Source organism: Rhea americana, unplaced genomic scaffold (genome assembly GCF_003343005.1).
Source record: "Rhea americana isolate MKP2758 unplaced genomic scaffold, rheAme1 scaffold_119, whole genome shotgun sequence".
NCBI classification, from domain to species: Eukaryota; Metazoa; Chordata; class Aves; order Rheiformes; family Rheidae; genus Rhea; species Rhea americana.
Window position 1 is genome coordinate 1,324,383 of NW_028185250.1, and position 20,299 is coordinate 1,344,681.

At 43.8% G+C, this 20,299-nt stretch overlaps 1 protein-coding gene across 1 annotated transcript in view; it reads right to left on the reverse strand.

Annotated features, from left to right (window-relative positions):
* The window catches only part of MDGA1 (MAM domain containing glycosylphosphatidylinositol anchor 1), a 141,989-nt gene that overhangs the window by 48,636 nt on the left and 73,054 nt on the right, over positions 1-20,299 (reverse strand). The window contains exons 9-10 of the mRNA XM_085320568.1: positions 4,708-4,977; positions 1,145-1,296 (exon numbers count right to left, since the gene is read on the reverse strand). Coding sequence (XP_085176694.1) covers positions 1,145-1,296; positions 4,708-4,977 — 422 coding nt within the window. The remainder of the gene's footprint in view (positions 1-1,144; positions 1,297-4,707; positions 4,978-20,299) is intronic.

Consider the following 20,299-nt stretch of genomic DNA (forward strand, 5'->3'; position numbering starts at 1 on the left):
CCTTCTCTTAATCCCTTTCACTAGGGGCTCAATGAGAATCAAGAATACAAGATTACTTTTAAGCACTGTGCAAAAGGAAAAAAAAATCACCACCACTGGAGAAGGATAAAAATCACAAATTAGTTTGTTGAGTTGCAGTGCTGATAACAGCAAAACTCAGCTAACAGCGAAGTGGTATTGTGACAAACTGTCCTCATTATTAGAGGCTCCCCTGTGTCCTGAATTATTATTAAGCACTGACAATGTGCTCTGCACTGTATGAGTTACAAACAAAGACTATCCCACCCCAGAGAGCTCACAATCAAACAGAGACATAAAATTGAAGCCTACTGTGCAGACCTAGAGGAGAGAGACATGCTTGGATCTTTTTTAATTATTTCGTTTTCTATCTACAGTAAACAAGCTTTTCCTTGCAAAATGCATGCATTTCCAAGTGATCATTGAACAGCAGGAATGACTAATTCTAAGTTTCCCCATTTTTACAAAATGTTGGAAGGATGTAGGCACTTTACAGAGCCTGGTGAAAGTATCCTGCRAGGTTAATATGTTCTTTAAAAACATCGAACTCTTTTCCCTAACCTTCTCCAACAAGTGATGCCTTCAGATTTCCATCAGTTCTTTCCCTCGTACACTRGTATGATTTCTCTTCAGATTCAGAAAACCTTGAAACCCACTTCTCTTCCCATGTGGGGTTTATACAATCCCAATAGCTTCATTATTGTGATGGCACAAAAACCCTTCTGCAACTCAAACAGCCAATGACTTTTCCCTGTAGTTTCTGCCTGAGAGCTCTTCAGCATATTCCCTTTATTTCGTATGAGTGAGGAGGCTGGTATTCTACTTGCTTGAATCTTTGGCCTGTAAAATCTCTCACATCTACTAATGACAGTGGGGTTGTAAACCCCATTCAGAACACAGAGCAGAAACAGTCCTATGGGAGGCAACAGGACTTTGAAAGCTTGATCGTACTCAACATCAGACTGAGCTGCATAATCAGCCTGCTTCTCCCACTCAGTAGGAAAGGTGCAAGGTCACCAGGGTCTGCCTATTTTACTAACTTCAGCTCTCCACTGGCAAGCAGACATGGATGTAACAGCCTGCTGAGAGGTCCTCTTCCCAAGGATGTGCACTGAGCAGACCTTACCTGCCTGACTTCCAGGCGGTACTTGAGGATAGGATCCACTGCATCAGGCTCCTTCTGTGTCCATTGCAAGACGTAGGAGTAATTCTTGGATTGCTTCTGGCTCAGGGTGGGGTTGGGAGTGTCATAGTAAAACTCTGGGCTGTAAGCTTTTGCTGGAGAGAGAAAGAAAAAAAAAARRGGAAAGTAAAAGGGTAGGATGGAAGGAGAAAATAAACTACAAGGAAACATGGTGAAAGTAGTACAGCTTTCCTCCCATAACTCATCAGTTCACTTCTGACATAACAGGCAATTACTATTCTAACTGGTGTTGCACTGTGTACCACACTGACATGGTAAAACTGTTCACACCACCATTTTCTGTGAACTACTACTACCTCCACAGGCTAACCTACTGGGAGGGTTAACAATCCCACAATGTCAGTAGGGGATGACCAACACCAGAAAAGGCGGAAACAGTTTCAGTTCTCCAGCTGGAACTAGCTCTAATCTTTCCTCTCTCAGCTTTGTAGTTTAGATTAAGGTAAAAGCTTTAAACTGGCATTTCTCCTGGTTCATCTGCCGCTTTACAGAGTCTCCTGCTAACAATCCCCGAGGAAAGATCATTTGGCCAGTAGGTCACAGGAAAAATGTTATTTATCACGCAGGGACTGTGGCATTAAAAAGATGACCTTGCTCCTTCTACATCTCCCCTGCCTTGGCAGCACAGTACTCCAGCTTCTTTGTAATGTGACAGTCAACTCCACGGCAAAGGGGATGATGACCTCAGGCAGGGTGAAAGTAAAAGGGGTTTTTGCATGGGTGAAGATGTCTTTTCTTAAACAGTGTCTCTCCTTAAAAACAGAAGGCAGCAGCAAGAAGGGAAGACCAGAGAGATGATGAACTAGAGAGAAACGGGATGGTTGAGAGGACGAAGGATTTTTCATGCTTTCCCAGTTGCTGACTTGAACTCTGAGCAAACAGAGCTCAGAGGCTACAGCCATACAACCTGCAGACAGGTGGGCTAATGTATGGTAGATGCCGCTGGCCAAAGGTGGGTGTCACCAGTACTGAAAGTGGGTGCTGACAGTTGACAGTCTACAAACCCCAACCCGCTTTGTTAGAGGTGACCTCAAGGCCCTCCCTGGCACTGGCCCAGCCAAACTAGCCCTTGAAGCACTGTCAGAAGGTRGTGTGGGATACAGCCCAGAGGGGCAGCAGGCATGGCTGGACCATGGCTTTACATGCTGAAAGAAGAGCAAGTTTAAGCTTGTACTAAGAAGTGCTACAGGCTTAGGTAGTCTCCTTTCCCATTAAAAGCAAAAATTGTCCAAAGTACCACAATGTCCAAGCAGATGAACTTTGGCTTAGGTCTTGTGCACAGCTCCTCAGAGCAAGACAGAATTAATTCAAGGTCTTACCCATAACTGTCTCTGACCTGTATGAAATTACTCTCTTTCCTCCTTGTGCAGTTCGTTTCTGGCAGGTCCTGGGCAAGGCAGGAACTAGGCCTCAGCCAAAACGCTTCCTTCTGAGTTCAAGCCCTGTCAGGACCTGCATGGATGAGAAACAGGTCTGGACAGAGTGGGTTGCTGGAGAGTGGAAAGGACATAAATACCATTGCCCTGATCAGTCCTCTGCATACACTTCTACCTTTCCACTGGAATCATAGGCTCTGTCAGTCTATGTGGCTATAATTAGGCTTGAAAGGATTCAATGTTTATTTTTTATGAACTCAGATGGATAATATTGATGTTTATTTCCAAGTCCTTTTTTTCTTGTTATTTTTATTGACTTAAATTTTTACACAAGCAAGAAGTTCGGAACCAACTCAGAGACTAATTGCTGCTTATTCAACATGTATTGACTGTGGAAGTCAAGCTTCATAATGGATTCAGAAATAAAAACAGAACTGATGATCATCATCTTGTGTAATATTAATTACTTATTAATTGACTCTAAGATAGAAATGGAAGCTTAAAAAAAGGCCTCATAAAAATGCAGCACATATACTTTCAGAACTTCCTTCTGAAAAGTTTTATTGTAGGTAGAAAGTTTTCTCTTGCTTTCAACTGAAAAAGCTAAAGGTGATGCAGTCACTCTTTCAGAGCTTGTCTGTGCTTGTAGCTAGTGGGAGGGCACATGGTGACCACTGTGTGTGACCCTGACAACCTGCTCTGGGAGTGCAGGTTGGATGTCTCACCAGCCTTTCAAAATAACACAAGAAGCTAATCTCCTGCCTGCAGGAGAAACTAATCTCATCACATAAACCTATCAGTTCTGGGCAGGTTTATGCACTCTGTTACCTGTACATCTGAACACCTCACACTCACTAATGAACCACTGCCTCCCTGATAAATAGGAAGGTTTATGGTCCATGTTTCCCAGAAACGAAACAGAAATAAAAAGGAACTAAGCTATTCCCCCCTGTACAACACAGGAAGGAGGCACCAGACCAGAGAATTAAAACTCCAGCATTCCTGAACCCAAGGGCAGCAGTCTAACACTAGATTATTTCTCAAGTTCCTGTACAGGCTAAGAGGTCTAATTTATTTGTAGCTGTCCAGGCCAAAGGCAGAGATGGGAGGAGGTGAAAAGCCAGCATCCAGTATCAACGCTTTTTAAGTGGAGAAGGGATGCAGTAAAACAAACGCTCACTGCATTCCTGGTGAATGCTCTTTAGGGATAAGCATCGCTTTCCAATGCAGGGATCTTACCTCATGGGGCACAGCATGGCACATCATATGGCATTATGCATTCGTCAGCAGTTCCAGGAAGAAATTCAGATCTGGGAGCACTCCCAAGTTTGACAGGGACAAAGTTTGAGGTGGCGGCTCGTGGCAGGGTATACTTTGCCATAATTTAGCTAGTGACACAAGAGTTGCAAGTGCATGAAGACAGAGCAGAGAAGGCCAAAGCTCAGAAGCAAAAGCCACTGCCAGACATATACTAAGAAATCTCAAGGGATGATGGCAAGATCTGGAGAATGGATCAAACAGTAGAAACAAGGTTTGGGCTTTACTATTCCCAAAAGCATCTCAGAGCTACAGCACACACTAAACCACAGAGTCAGAGCAGCAAAAGCACCAGTACACGAGCTTTTTCAAACCTCAGGAAAGAGCTGCTCCAAAATCTGGTCTCTTTGCATATTACCTGTTCTTATTTGCTCAGCCCTGTTTTGAAATATATTWTGAATTGGTCCTGGACTAAAAACCCAGTATTTTGTCTGAATTTACTGCTTATCAAGGCAATTTTCCCTGAGAGCTCAAAAGAAATCAGTACCCCAGCCAATTCTGGGGTCATGGGAAAAGCAGATTTAATGATCAGCTAAAGTGACTAGGTCAGATGTATGATTTTAGATGCTATAACTCTGCCATCCCTTTTAGCAGTTGCTGAAGAGGAGTCCCATTATGATGCTTGCTGGATTTACATAAAATTCAGCAGCAAAACCACTGAGTACTAGTGTCCATCCTCATCTCACTGGATGTACACACTGGATGCACACATCCCAATCTGTCTTGCCCATCTCAGGTGTAATTACCTTTTCTGTTCTCTCATCTCCCACCAATGTGTGCTCTGTGACTTACCAGACACTTGGAAGAGGCAGGTGGATACTCCCACATCATTGGAAATGCTGCACTCGTAGCTACCGCTGGTCTCCCGGCTCACAATGTCCACCTTAAGCTCAGAGTAGTCCTGCTGCTCTGCCAGGGGCTGGGCCAGAAGGGTCCCATTGAAGCGCCAGACGGAGGTGGCCACCTTCATGGGGCTCCCTTTGAGCATAGTGCAGCGCAGGGTGACACTGCGCCCCATGCCCTGGCGCACGTCCTGGAATGCTGGCTCCACCACAGGGGGAACTGGAGACCAAACAAGAGCAACAGACAGGGATGCCATCAGGGAACAGCCATCCCATTCAGCACAGTCACCACAGCAGTGTCTCTGAGGAGACAAGCATATATTATATCTAAGAGGATATTTACTTTCTAGTGGCAACCAGATTTTGTCAAATTAAAATGAAGGTCCACCCCTTATTTAAATAATGCAATGGTAGAGAACTTCAGATTCAACAGCCACTTGATGGACATGTTTCACTTGCATTAAATTTTTAATTAAAACATTTAGCATGGGGATAACTAGAAGCTCTCTTTCTAAAACAAGAAASACTGCCTGAACACAAACCAGCTGTTAGCCTAAGTGGGAAAGAGGGAGAAGGAACAGTTTTACAGCAGCTCCAATACAATCATGACTCACCTTCTCTGGGTTCAGAGTATCTKCTCTCTTACAGGTAACTTCTCTGCWCTACAGATCTACAGAGCACCTACCTCTTCAAGAGGTCCAGAGCTGATGCAGCACAGCCAGACCCCAAAACCTGCAACAAGCAGCTTTTGCTGTGCCATAGACACAGATGCAACAAGAAATGTAGGTCACACAGCATCCCTGCTGCCCTGAACACAGCTGTGCSTGGAGGGCTCCAGCACCCTAGTCTCTGCCCCCTATAGTTTGATCCACGTAGGGCCCACCTAGAGACTTCATCATCTTTACCATCACCACCCGTATGCTGCACAGTGTCCTCTTTCCTATAGAGGCAACCAAACCCACAGGCTTATAGCATACAAGCATCCCCTCAACCCTGTAAGTCCCTGTTTGACAGAGACTGATTGTTTTCCAGGTACTCATTCTCAAATCTCAATCTCTGGACCCTTTATTACACGTAAGTGGATCAAAACTAGCCATTGACTGAGCTCACATTGCCGTGATGAGTGGCATGGTCAGCTCATTACGGATGGCTTTGCTAGCAATGTGTCTCAGCAGGTGCTCTAAGCAGTGACTTGCCTTTGGCTTGCATGTCTCCCACCTCACAGAGAGAATAATGTGAGAAGTTGTTTGATTAGACCTAGTGCCATGAGTGTGTCATCTCCATCCCTAGCTGCTATCCCATTTCTTGGGTCACATCTGCTCCTTAATTGAAGCTGGTAAGGTCTTACAGTCTAATCAAGGCCAGCTGGTGAGGTGGGGGGAAAAAAAGAAGGAAAGAAAGAGGAGAGAAAAAAAAGAAAAGAAAGCTTCCAAAATGGCAAAGCTACTCCAGATGTACTCCAAGCAATCTACCTCATGCACTCCAAGCAATCTACCTCATGCAAGGGGGAAAGACGGGTGGGAGAGCAGCTTTGCTTAGTCCACAGAGGTGCTCCCTCGCATGGAGCTGGGACAGAGGAAGATGAAAGGGCTGAAAGAGGATGAAGCGTGTTGTTCCCCCAGCAAGGACATACCCTGTGTCTCAACTGGGSGAATGTCTGAGGACAGAAAAAGGTGATAGACGAGGGGGGCTGGGACCATCCAAATACTTCTTCAGGATGTAGAAACWGCAAAGCAGACAAGGATTCAGAAAATATTTAATTTTCTTCAGCTGGGAAATGCAATTTACTTGCTTTGCACAAGGACAGGCTCTGGTCCTATGTTATCACCTTGTGAAGGGAATGTCTGACAGTACCTATGCAGTAAAAATTGATTATATTTTCTCCTTTCTACTCTGGCACTAGGAAATGCCCAACAAGCMTTAAACCTGCAGACAGTTGTGGAGCCCCTGGGTTTTCTGAGGAGARAGCAGAAACAGGTCATCCCATCAGTGCAAAGGATGCAGCACTATGGCAAGGGGCAGCTGCTGAGGTGGTGCTGCTGAAGGCTGCCAACCAATGGGTATGAAGGAAAACAGAGGTCAGCAGCAGCTACAGAGCCAGACATCAGTTCTGCCCTCTAGTGCCTGCTGGGCAGCCCACATTTCTTCAGGTAGATTATATACTAAATAGAAAAAAAAAAAAAAAAAGGGGGGGGGGAGGGAGAAAAAAAGACCCACCACCTCCTATTCCCATGCAGGGTTTCAGACTGCAAATCCTAACAGATAACAACACAGCCTTTTCTCATTACAGCCACAGCTTAAATGAAAAAGAAAGTTTGTTTGGATGATCCAGTCATCTGATTCTCCAGAACTAGGAACTCTAGTAAATTCTGAGATGGGGACCGTCTTGGAGGACAGTAATGCACTGCCTTCTTCACCCCTTTGGTAGGTTACTCAACCTCCTTTTAGGTCTCCAATGAACTCCAGTAAATACAGCAGAGGTGCTCTGCTAAATAGCTGCCACGTTCCGGGCAACAGGTTGCTACRCTTCAAGAGGGCATAAAAATCCTCTGCATACGCAGGGCTCTGGGATCCCCTGGCAAGAAACGCAGCATACAAATACAGACAATTACTGCTTTTCCTAGTGCAYAGTTTAACTCCAGAAGAACTAGCATGACTGGAGGAACCACGGAAGCGGTGAGGAGGGCAGTGCCTCACTGTTCTAGGTAACACTGAAGGAGCACAGTTTCTCTAGCAACCTTTTTCAAGATGCTGCTGCTGTGAAACACAAGGCAGGGYAGCCTGTCTTTGCAGCAGAATTATTGTGCAACAGGAAAAAACATAACCATTCACCTGCTTGTTACAAGCAAATCAAATCAGCTGAACACAAGCAACCTACACTGGCAAGCCAGGCACCCTAAAGCAAAGCCAGGCTGCAGGCGGCTCCCTTGCCATGAGCCAGAGCAGATGCTCTGCGCTGAAGGGGTTGCTATGCTGGCACGGTGCTCACGATAATGAAGGGTAAAAGCAAAAGCAAGGGGAGCACAACAGAGAAGTTGTGCTCTGCCCCAATAACCTCTCATCTTCYTGGTTTTGCTGGAGATTAACTAGGAGTAAAATGCATTGTTCTGCCAGGTAGGTGAGAAATGCACTGGCTGTTGGGCTATGGCCAAGTCTGTAAACATTTGTTTTAAAAGTCTGTTTGTTATTTTAGCACTAGGGAAGRGAGGAATATTCTTCCTCATGACAGCCAAAGAGCTTAACAGAGAGACCACAGCCTCCTTGGACCGTTACCCACGCAGTCCTGCTCTGGAACAGCTCAGGGAGGGGTAATCAGTGACCGCTGCAATGCTGTCTGATCTCTGCAGATTTCCATCAAGTTTAAAAGCCTCTGGAAGGTATTCACTGCTGTCAGGGATGCTTCGTTCACCAGAGATGAAGTCAGAACACTCTAGCATGGCAGTGAGGCACTGTGGAAAGTTCTCTTCTTGCATGGTAAAAACAAAAAGTTTTTTTTTTTTTTTTTTTTTTTTTAGGAGTGGATACGTGTGTGACTTGACTTAACATTCCTGTTGCAACTCTTACCACTGCCTAGGAAGATGATTTCTCCTTTGGTCCAGGAAGAAAAATGATGATGCTGTCATGAGGCTGCTGCAGCTGGTATGGGTGAAAGGCAAGAAAATGCTCATATCTGAGTGGTCTGGTGCACAGAAATCAGAGAAAAGCCTTTTTTTTTTTTAACACAAATCAGTATGTACAGAACAGGGAAGCACAGCGTGAGAAAACCTGTCTTTAAGAGCTGAGATGAGAACTGAAAAAGTTGGAAGTCCTGGACACCATGGTACAGTGTTACTATGCATGACACATCTGTAAGCTCTGCTTTGCCACTGTAGCYTGAGGACCATGAATAGCATATCCTGGTCAATTCCTGAATGCTTGTTTCGAAAGGGCTGTCAGAGCTGAGGAGCTCGCTCATGACTCACAGGCAAGCCTGCATTGCACAGCCGGTCTGCACAGCTCGCCATGGGCTGCTGCACTCCTGTTTCCATACAGAGGATTCACATCCCCTGACGCCAAGGGCACCAAAGTAATTTCCACGCCAGAGCTGCTACAGATATTTTGAACTTCAGAGCCAACAAAATACCTGGGCCTCACACTCTGTCCTCACCTGGGAGGTCCTTGTTCACCCTGCCACGTTTCCCCTACCCCATCCCTCTCTGCTCAGCAAGCATCCTGCAGAGGGCTGCACGGGGGCTGGGAGGCTCTGGGACAGCTTGGTGAGCTCTCAGGGAGGGAAAGTGTCGTCAATTCTTTTCTTCTCAAAAAAAAAAAGCAGCACAGGAGTCCTGTATCCTGATGCATACTTCAGATCTTGGCCCAAGCTTCCTTCCCTGTGACAAACACCCTCCACTCTAGTCATTCATTTACATTGTTACTTAAAACTAGGAAATACATCATATAACCCACACGATGAATACAGCAAGTGTCACTAGATTAGAAAGCAGATTTATCCTCAGCAGCTCCCAGCCCACATTGCTGTACAACCCCCGCCGAGCTCAGCTACCTTTACTGCACTGGTGGGACTCCTGCCTGTAGTCTCTGCCTTAAACCATGTGCACAAGCTGGTAATTGACCATTTACTTACTGGATTAACACCGCAAAGGAAAATCTGGTAAGAAAGACTGCCCTCCCTGGTTAGTTACCACTATTAGGTGTGTTTTGTTACTGAATGTGGCTAAAGAAACCAGACAGTAATTTCTCTTTCTGGAAAGGAAGTCAGTGCGGGCTGCTGTCAAGGCCTTATGAGACATACCCAACTCCATCCAGCATCCATTTAAATTCTGAGACGCATCATCCTGCAGTGGTACTGAGCCCTGCCTTCCCTAGAGAATCAAAGCGGTGCTGGTAGAGGATGCTGTCATTCTCCAGCCACTGCCCCCTGGTCTCCTAACCTGGGGTGCCGAAGAGGTCATAGCCATGAAGATGCTGCACCCTCGAGTTCACAGCAGGAGGAAAATGTGTAAGCTCCAGGAGAGACCATGGCTCCCCACTGAAGCTAAAAGTTCTTCTGTCATCACAAGGCTGGGAAATCGCAGCAATTCTATTCCCCTCCAATAGCAMCTATAGCCCCCACTCCAAGAATGTACATCAGGCACCAAAGCGGGGTTCTCTGTAGAAACCCTAGTATCTAACCAATATTTACAAGCTCAGTCTCCTCTGCTTGTTCTGAGAGATGATATAATTGAGTAGTTAGAAGAGGGACATGGAGAAAAGCTGGCTCAACCAATCTCAGCTACAACCCAGAATCGCTTTCTTTCATCTATGCCTTTTGCCTTTGCACTTCAGTCTCTCTATGTATAAAGAGATAAAAAATTTATATCTGCAAAGTGTTTGAAAAACAAGTTGCAAGTATTTTTATTTCTAATAAAATGTTCTCAAACAAAATTTTTTTTCTGCTAGACAAGTAGGCAGAGGGACTAGAGAAGCAGGGCTCAGAGCAAAGAAGGCTTAAGCTTTGTGCTAGTTGACTGCTTCTTTAAAGAAGAGCAAATGAAATATATGCACTACCAGCTTTTCTACTTTCCTCTCCTCTGAACTTTCCAAGCCAATTAGCTCAGCCAGTCTTCACCTTGCTTTAATAAAGAGGGTTTTGCTTAAGAATTTCCTCTTCTGCATGACAAGCAGTAGTGATTAACACGTGAGACCCCAGCTCACTTTACAAGATGCTTTGAAAAAAGTCCATCCTGGGTGGGAATTTCCAGACATTTTTTCCTCACATAGATGCCTCCTCAAAAAAAAAAAAAAAAAAAAAAAAAAAAACTTGCCCAGACACGCACTCCACTCAGACTCACTGCCCAATTAGTTCACACTAAGAAGACACTACAAAGGCAAGTATTTCCCTGCAGTGTAAAGCCACCTCATTCCCATGCCTCACATATCTTCAAGTGACTGGTTTCAAAACAGTATGCTCCCCTAATTGAAAAATATGAGTGGGAAAAGATGGTGYGTGTACAGAAGACATACACATTTCCATGTGAAATGCATACTGATAATCCTCCTCCCTTCACATCACCCAATTAGGTAAGTTATGCCCAAGAGAAACAAGGAGGGTAAGAGAGTGGACATGCCTGCTTCAGAGCTAATGCTTTCCGTTACTGTCAGRCCAATGTCATAACCCAAATCCAGATTTTACTGCAGACTTACGGGAAAATACTGCCTCTAACTCACAGCCAATTTTGCTAGTCAGAGCCCAGTGAAGCAGGGCAATAGCTAGGACAGGTGTGGGATTCTGCTGCTGACCCATATTACCCACAAGAGGGATGTGCCCCTATCCCAGGTGGTGGCAAGYCACCAACACACAGCTCAGTTCTGCCACTGTCTTTTGGCAGACAAGGAGATGTAGACTGATAAACACACATTCGTTTTTACATACCTCTGCTTAACGTATTAGGCTGGCAGTGTCATGCCACTCCCTGTAGCATATAAATAGTTTAGATCTAAACATTCACTAACAGTCAGCCRGTGATCTTCTTTCCCCCAAAGCATCCCATAGGTATTAAATTTTGGCGGAGAACCAGTTATCTTACTRCTCAATAATTCATAGGAGAGCTACTTAACTGGGTAGTTCTGGGAATAAAGCAGCTCAATGCCAGTGCAAACTGAGGGAAAAAGAAAGAAAGAAAAAAAAAGAAAGAAAAAGAGTCAAATGAGATTCTCCTCTCAAAATAGAGAATCCACATCTTTCCTCCCACTTCATGATGTACCACTAGTTTTTCATGCCATCTAACTTGACTCCCATGCTGCAGCTTAAGCTTACTGCAAGTCTTTACATATCTACTGGGTTTTGTCCTACTGATAATTCTTTCCTACTCCAGCAACCCCCAATATCAATATTAAAGTGAGAAAACTTGGCCCTGTTTTCTTCTTCCTAAGCTCTTGACAAGATGATGTTGGGTTTTTTTAATATTTCTTCACATTTCCTTTTTCTTTTCTTTCTCTGATCTTCAGGTGGCAGGAGTACAGCTTTAGTTCATATACAGACTTTATCTTCCCCAGGCAGAAATACTGCCCTTGAGTTTTAAATGCCAAAGGAATCACAAACAAACAGTGGGAGAAGAAGAAAATTAAAAAAATAAATCTGAATATACATCTCTCTGTGAATCTCTTCATGTAGCTGGCAGAGACAGACAGGGCGTAAGAGCCTGTAACAGGTCAGACAGCAACAGGTATCAACTGCAGCCTACAAGTAGAAAGAGAACTGTTTGGCTTATCGCAGCAGGAAGCATTTCCAATGCTTCTACCCAAAGTGTAAAGGAAAAACAGGAGAAAAAGCCAATCTGCAGTGTTCATCATCCTAGGATGGCCCTTCACATTCCTGAGTAAGATTTGGAACAGCTGAGAAAGGATTGATCATTTCCTCATGCTTGGCAACAAACCTGGAGCTAGCTGAAATGGGACTTTAAGGCTCAAATCAATCCTATCTAACTTCAGGCTCTTCTCTGAGGTATCCAAATTAGGAACACCATATTCTGCCAAAGCTGACAGAGTGAGAGGAACATCTCCAGAGGACAATTTGGACAGTAGGAACCTCCATTTGGCATTACTTTCCTCCATTCACTGCCTATAGAGGGAACRTAGGGTGACCCCAGCCCTTAAACCTCTGCCAGCTGGGTTGAATCTACGCTGAAGTAAATGCCTGTGGGATACCTGTACAGACATGACTAGCACCACTCCTCCTTATGAACATCCACTTTCAGCACCTTGTTTAATGGGTTTGTCAGTAAGCTGAGAAACAATACACATCTAAAACTTGGACAGCATGTCTTACTGTTGGACAGAAGCCACCTCCTGCATTCGAGCTGCTTCCTGCCACAATGGAGCTACCCTCAGAAAGAAAACAGACATCAGCCAGCATGTTCCCCACAGCAAATCTAGCAATAAATCTTTGGACTCCAGACAGCATCCAATTAGTGCCACTGCTAGGGCTCACATCCAGGTTATGCAGTTGCTACGAGGAATCAGCTGAGTTTCTCCTCATCTCCCATAGAGGATCTCAYCCGTACCCCAGAAGAGCTACCAGGTAGAGGTGATTGCTGATTCAAAGATGCAATCTGGTAGCAGCAGGCTCCTATTCCATCACCAACCCAAGCAATTCAATTGCCTCCATATGTTTGGATCTTTTTAATAAAAGAATTGAAAGTTAAGAGCAGGGAGGCTGCAGGGTAAAACACCTCTGAGAGCAACAATCCTGTCAAAAGGGAGAAGAATCCCTGCTTTAAAAATGCAATGATTGTCAGAGCCACAGGTGGTTGGAGCCTTCTGCTAACAGCTGGTTAGAGCATTACCTCACCTTCTGTTTGCTGTTTGAAAGCTAAATTGGGAGCACTAGATGATCCCTCCACAGCTGCTTTCAAAACAGACAGGCAAAGCAAGAGGCAGCATAATCAGAGGCAGAAATGYTGATTAAAAATCAGACCTGCTTTAATGCAAAGGTGGGGTCAGAGCTGGAAGTGGGAAAGATCCAAGCTGGGAAGAACCTGGTAGGGGAAGGAGGGCAGTCTGAGATCATTAAAATAACAAAACATTAACCAGCACTCCTTAATATATTTGAGTTCTTTGTCTATACTGTTAAGGAAAAAGAACACATGGAATAAAGCTTGGCTAGCAAGAGTTAATGCAATGGTTCTCCACTTATCTACAGGGTAGAAAGAGGACAAGCTTCCTAAGTAAATCTAACTGTTCCTCAGACTCTCCTTTAGGCCTAGTAGGTGTTTTGGACCAAGCAGGAAGCTGTGGCACTATCAGTAAGGCTCCCCAAAAAAGAAGTCAGCAGATGAGGTGTTTGTCAGAARTCAACAAGGGATGTCTGTCCTGCAGAGGTTTTCCCACTAGAAATGGAGCAAGGTGCTCATCAAGTATTAGCCAACTCCCACATGCTCCCTAGATGGACAGAATTCACCATAGGGCAACACCCTATTTTCCATCACTTCTCTATCTGCTGTTTCAGAATTCTGCTACCAGTTGTTTAATATCCTGCTCTGCTAACTGTCATCATTACACCATTCTTCCATCCTTCACCTTTGATTGATGTCKATTCATCTGAGGAAGATGATGACAATGAAAACGTAACCATTTAGAGAGAGGCTGAAAAAATGCTCACACTGAAAGATTTATGTCAGACATTCAGTCTCGTAGCTGAGGTCAACAGATATCAAAGCAATTTTTCCATAAGAACTAATGTAACAAGGGAGCTGCTGCATGCAGGAACTTAAGAAATGTACATAATTTAAACACACAGAATCAGTAGATACAGCATAGAAAATGGAAAGCCAGGAACATACATAACTGTAAGCATTTTTACTCTCTCTTTCTGGATGGTTACTTTTTCATCACTGTCCTCATCATCTTCAGATGACTCAAGATAGATCAAATCAATCAAGGGCCAAGGATGGAAAACTGGAGTTACAGTCAGGTGGTCAGTCTAACAGACAAAAAAGCTGAGGTCTTTCAGAAGGGTGACCTCCTCCAAAACGCCACCTGCCAAATAGCCACCATCTCTTCCATCTGTCCTCTCTCTCCATCCTTCACATCGTTGTCTGTGTGAATTTAACTGTGTAAATTCAACACCCTGCATGCAACTGCTCCTCAGTTGGTTAATTATTATGGGAAAACTTGCTTTACCTGTCATATCAGCAAGCATCATACTTTCCATAAGTGTATCTTCAGTGGACAGCTGGGTACAATTGCATCAAATCAAAGGAGAATCATTTTCCTATACGTCATTCCCAAAACTACTGATCATCTAGATCTTCATGGAGACGATTTTCTGAAGCTAAGTTGAGATAACACCAATTTCAGGATGGTGAAAGATTCTGGGCTCCAACGAGGCCCCAGTCATAAACAGATTAAGACAAATAAGTTGTAAGGCATTTATTCTTACATTTTAGGAGAATTTCTCAACTSTTCCAGTAATTAAGCCTCATAGCTTTCACATACTCAGACTGATATACTCATCTTTACCCTCATGCCTTTAACAGCAAGATACACCAAGCTATGTTATATATATATATGGGTTACACGATTTGCACTGTTAGAATCTATTGCACAGAAAACGCAAAGCTAGGTGCAACAAGTTAATACAAAGGTTCTTTACTTGTCTACATGATAGGAAGAGGGGAAGCTTCCCATACAAACAAGCCTCTCTCTCAAACAGTGTCAAAAGGCACTGGCAAGATCTGAAGCAGTACCCATGGGAGCTGCCTGCCAGCTCCCAGGTCAGACCAACGGTCTCCATCCTCCCAACCCTCAGCAGGAGTCAGTGTCATTGGTGAGAGGATTCTCTCCTCCACTGAAAACCCAGTGTGTTGCTGTTCTGTTGYTGCTCAAACACTCTGTTTTCCACTGTGCACTATGTCAAGCTCACTCCTGGAGCACATGCACAGCCCTGCAGCTCTCACCTTTCACTACCTTAGGAAGAGCACTGTCACTTCTGTCAACTGTAGGTGTTGTGAGCTCACAGAAATTCCTCTCCAGGGTTCTGCATCTCCTCTGCAGCAGAGGGCACAGGAAAGAGGCCAACAACAGAACTGGCAGACACTCAATGACAGCAGCTTGCTCCTTCAACCTCTCCATCTGGCCATCAGCTCCGTCCCATCTCCTCTGGACTTGGACCAGGAGAGAGAAATTTATTAACAAACCTGCTCACTGGATAAATCTGCTCCGACATTTGATTTTCCAGGCTGCTTCCATGGCTGAACTCAAACTAGGCCAGCATCAAAGGAACCATTTGTCCACTCAATGTGAGTACATGTCTATCTCACACAGCTACTTTTTCATGTTGAACAAAGAAGACTTAGCTTACAGCAAAGCCAATCTGCTGGACAACTGGGAGCAGTATATGTTTCCTTTCTTCTCTTGATGCCCTCAAGTCAGAATGGATTTTGGTCCAACAGATAGATGCCTGGAACAAATTCTATAAAGTTTCCATCACTTCTGACTCTTCTGGGACACAAAACATAAGGCCATTACCTCCACCAATCTCATCCATTGCATCAAGCTCTGAAACTGGATGCAGGCCTGAGCCAGTCGATAGCAATTTTTGGCCTGTTGCGTTGCTGTAGCAGACATTAATGTGTCATCCTGCTTCTTCCAGCCTCTCTGTGATAGACGAGAACACCTTCTATAAYAAGAAATACCCTAAGTAAAGAGGAACTCTTAGAACACATTTTAGCAATGTTTGCTGAGCTATCCCGTGGTGGTTGGCATAGGCAGGGATACAAATCTTTCTACAACCCTGGAAAGGACACACATGGACTCAAATCTGGGAATATCTGTGGCTAATTCCAGAGTTAAATCTGTGACTAAAGTCAGAGCAGAAGGGAAGACAGGCGTACCTACAGTCTGCTTGTGAGACTCCAGCTGGAATGGTGTACACTGAGCTGAACCTGTCATTGCAAGAATGGTAGAGTGACAGATTAACAACACAGAAAAATCTCAAAAATGATGTAAGAAGTAGAAAAAGATTAGGAAAGCTTCAACTAATTAGGCAGTTGAGGGGAGGGATGCGATAGCACTCTGCAACTATAAAAGGAGATGCAATTATTCAGTATCTTCCATACTTTTGTCTCCTATGGGAGTACAAATATGAMCAAATGGGGTCAACGTAAGCAGAGGAGACCACAGGCCAAATAACAAGAAACCTTTCTATTCCTCACTGATTTCAGAGAAAGATCTGATGGAGGATGGATATGAGATGCAATTTTACAAAATAAAAAAATGAATGGTGATTAATATAGTTTTATGGGTCCTTGGAAAAAAAACTGCCTTTGAGAAGGCAACAGAAAAGTAACTATCTTGTTAGAATATCTCAGGCATTTGAAAGATCCTGGCTTGGTTCCACATGACAGACTAATTGAAGATGTAATACTATTCAAGTGGAGACCAAGTTGAACAAATTAAAAAGGCATTAACTTCAGGAGTTCAAAAAGAAATTTTAAATGGGTGCATATGCTACTGAGATCTTATTAGTGAGAAGGAAGACCTTCCCTAGGAAGACCTCTCTAGTGAGATCCCATATGAACCTCTTAATACAATTTGACATCTTCATTAAGGTCAAAGATCCAGCCAGCAAGCTGGCATAGCTAAGGTATGCTAATTTGATAGTCGACAGTTTAGGCCATGYAGCCAGCATCACTCATTACTGCCTTTGTTGCCTCTATGACTTTACCCATTTGTAGTTGGGTTGGCTGGGCACAGACTTTGGCATGTCTCTGGGATGTGGCTAGTGCTTTASCTCCTTCCTTCCTGCACAAAGAAAGTTTTTTAACATTCAGTAACTGAGAACCACTATCCTTAAGTGCCTATGACAGGGTAAAATATTAATATTTGTAGAGGACACACAAAATATGCAGCAGTAAATAACAATCTGGATAGGTACATCACACAGGACAATCTAGTTTGCTCGACTGAATGGGCTTATGGTGTCAGCATTCAATTTGCCTCAGATAATTCAAGGATATGGAAGGAAAAACAGTGAAGAAAGATTGCATCATAGCTGTCAGAAAAGAGATAATGATTCCTAGAAGAACCTGAGTGAAAAAAAAACTAAGTGAACATCAGCTTTCAACTTAATTCTTTAGTCCAAAGATGTCCAAATCCTTGATGATTAAATAAAGGATAATTAACACACTTCTCATAATAAGTGTCTACCTCTGTATACAGCATCAGTGAAACCATTTTTTAAAATCTGTTCAATACAGGTGGCCACAATGCCAGAACGATGTTGAAAAAACTCAGAAGAGGGCTGTAAAAATGATTCAAACCCTGGAAAACATGCCTTGCAGTGAATGGCTATAGAGGCTCCATCTAGASTGCACACTAACAAAAGGCTATGAGATTACTTGTTCCTGGTATTTCAGGCTACATAAGGAAGAGACTGCTGACAACAAATAACTCTTTATGTGAAAAGACAAAAGTATAAGCAGAGCTTGTAGCTGGAAATTGAAATGAGACAGAGTTAGATTAAGTCATGACAATTAAACCATGAGAGGGGAAAAAAAAACAAAACAAAACACTGTGGAACACCACTGGAACAGCTTATTGAGCAATGTAGTGAATTCTCTGTCACCTCACTCAATGAGTGGATGCTGCCGCAAAATGCACAAATAACCCAAAAGTAGCTCCACAAAGATAAATTTACCTTGTTCCTCAGCTTTATTAGTGAGATAGATTATTCTTGGCATATAAATAACTCTCCTATCTAGACATATGGCACAAAATGGTTACAAAGAGTCAAAGAGCTTTTGCTTTTTCACAATGATCAGGAAGCTAGACTTCCACCTCACTCTTGAGCCACAGGAGCATTTTTTGATGGAGCTTTGGAACCCATAAGCTTCTCCAAATGGATTTCCAAAAAATCCTGTCTTTCCTCCTCCCTTCAAAACTTGTAGGTAGGCTTACTTGCATCTTTTCATTTACATGTGCAAGCTGGTTCCTGGAAAGTGATCAAAATGAAAATTTGCCCATTTCTACACATAAACTTGGACTTTYGCACATGCTAACAGCTGCAAGGCAAGTATCTAGTGTGCCTCATTACAGGCAGCCCAAGCGGGATGAGGGGGAAGAAGAAAGAAACTGCCACCATCTTCTCATCTCTTCAGACCTTTTACACCCTTTCCAGCAAATCACCCTACATGGAGTGCAGCTCCCTTCCTCTCGTACCCTAAAGCTTCAATCCCCCATTTTACAGTATAACAAGATATTAGCTGAAAGGCTTCTATTACWCATATGCTATGAAGTGCTAAGAAAATCCCAGCAAGGTTGACACTGTTAAGTCCATCTATACTGCATTAAATTGTTATTAGCTACTGCATTCTAGCTAATGATTAGGCCAATAAAATATCTCTTTGCAATCAGCACTCAGTAAGGAAACTTTCTGCTCAGTGCAAATGTCCCTTCTATTTATTGTTCTCTTGACTTCAGCCTCGGCTGTTGYCTGGAATCCCTGTTACTTTTGGCACTGCCACCAATTCCTTCCATCAAATGCTTGGCTAAGTTGGGCTCAAAGTGGCAGCACATTTGCAATGAGATTTACAGCACTCATTTCATCAGATGTGAGAGCAGATCACAACAGATCAAGAGYCTATAAAGAGCTGCCTAGAATGGCCTTCAATTGCCATTCTTTCTTTAGCCAGCAGGGAATTATCCCAGATGCTTCTTTCCTACAAGCATGGAACAATTTTCACTTTCTTCTACACCCAATTCTTCCCCTAGCAGCTTGACAAACAAGAAAACAGGCTCAGAAGTCAGCTTCCTCCCAGTCAACACTAACGAAAAATTTCCATAGTTTCCTGCAATCCCACATGATCCTAGAAACTGACTCCAAAATCATAAAAAAATGCAACAGGTTTGCATGCAAATAGGAAATTTAGCCATGTCTATCAATTCCTGGGACCAATGAAGGTTTTGTAGGTTTCTCAGCAGGTGCATGAAAGAAAGCTGTTTGTATTTTTCCTCAGTCCTGGAGACCAATAAAATCCCAATCAGAAGCAAAAGCTGAGATACATGTACACACAGGTTTGTTTGTGTTTGTAATAGAGACACRAAAGAAATGGAAATTAAATCATAGAGATCATAGGAATCATAGAATGGTAAGGTCGGAATGGACCTCTGGAGATCATCTAGTCCAGCCCTTGGCGTAGCCCATATGTGGATTGAACCTGTGACCTTGGCATTAACAGCACCATACTCTAACCAACTGAGCTAAACCTGCAGAGGCCACACAAAGTGAAATAGGGTGAGAGATGTGCTGGAAATGCAATYTGTATGTGTGTAGAAAACATTGTTTCCTGTCTCTGAAGGAAAAGCAATTTCTTTCTCAGAGATTGYCCAACTGGAAAAGCAGAAACCAGTAACTGAACAGCATCCTCTTACAAAAGGTTCCCCAAAGCCCCTATACTCTCCTAAAAACTGAGCTCTCAGCCTTCCAGTACAGGGTCCCAGCAAAGAGCTGTCAGCAGGAAGACCTGATAGGTTCCTGAAGAAGCCTGAGGACCACTGGAATTTAATTCACATGCAAAAGATTTCCCTACAGGACTGAAAGTAATTGGTGCTGTTTCAGAGCTCTGGGTCAGGATGGTCACAGCTAATTAAATTTTAGAAATCCCCTTAGGATGCTCCCCTTCCTATTAGGGCTTCTGAGGGCTTCACACTGGGAATGTCTCAGGGGAGTCTTTCCCTTCATAATCYCCCTCCTCAGGAATGGCATTGCTATTCTGCGCATTGCCTCTGAGCAACCGCAGGAGACCTCCAGCAGGGCTGAAGGAAATGCTCTACTCCTGTGCTGAGCGGCAGSGAGGAGGTGGAAGACAGCAAGGAAGCTCTGTTCCTGCATGCTCTCCTAGGTGCTGTATGCCACAGTTCATGGCCTGAAAAGGAAAGCCACGGGGATAACGTCACAGCTCCACATAGCTTCTATCAGGGTAAAAGCTCAGAGAGAGACAGAGCCTCAGCTCCCCCAGCACATGCCCTGAGTGAGGACTGCTGTCCTGTGCTCCCCTACAAGT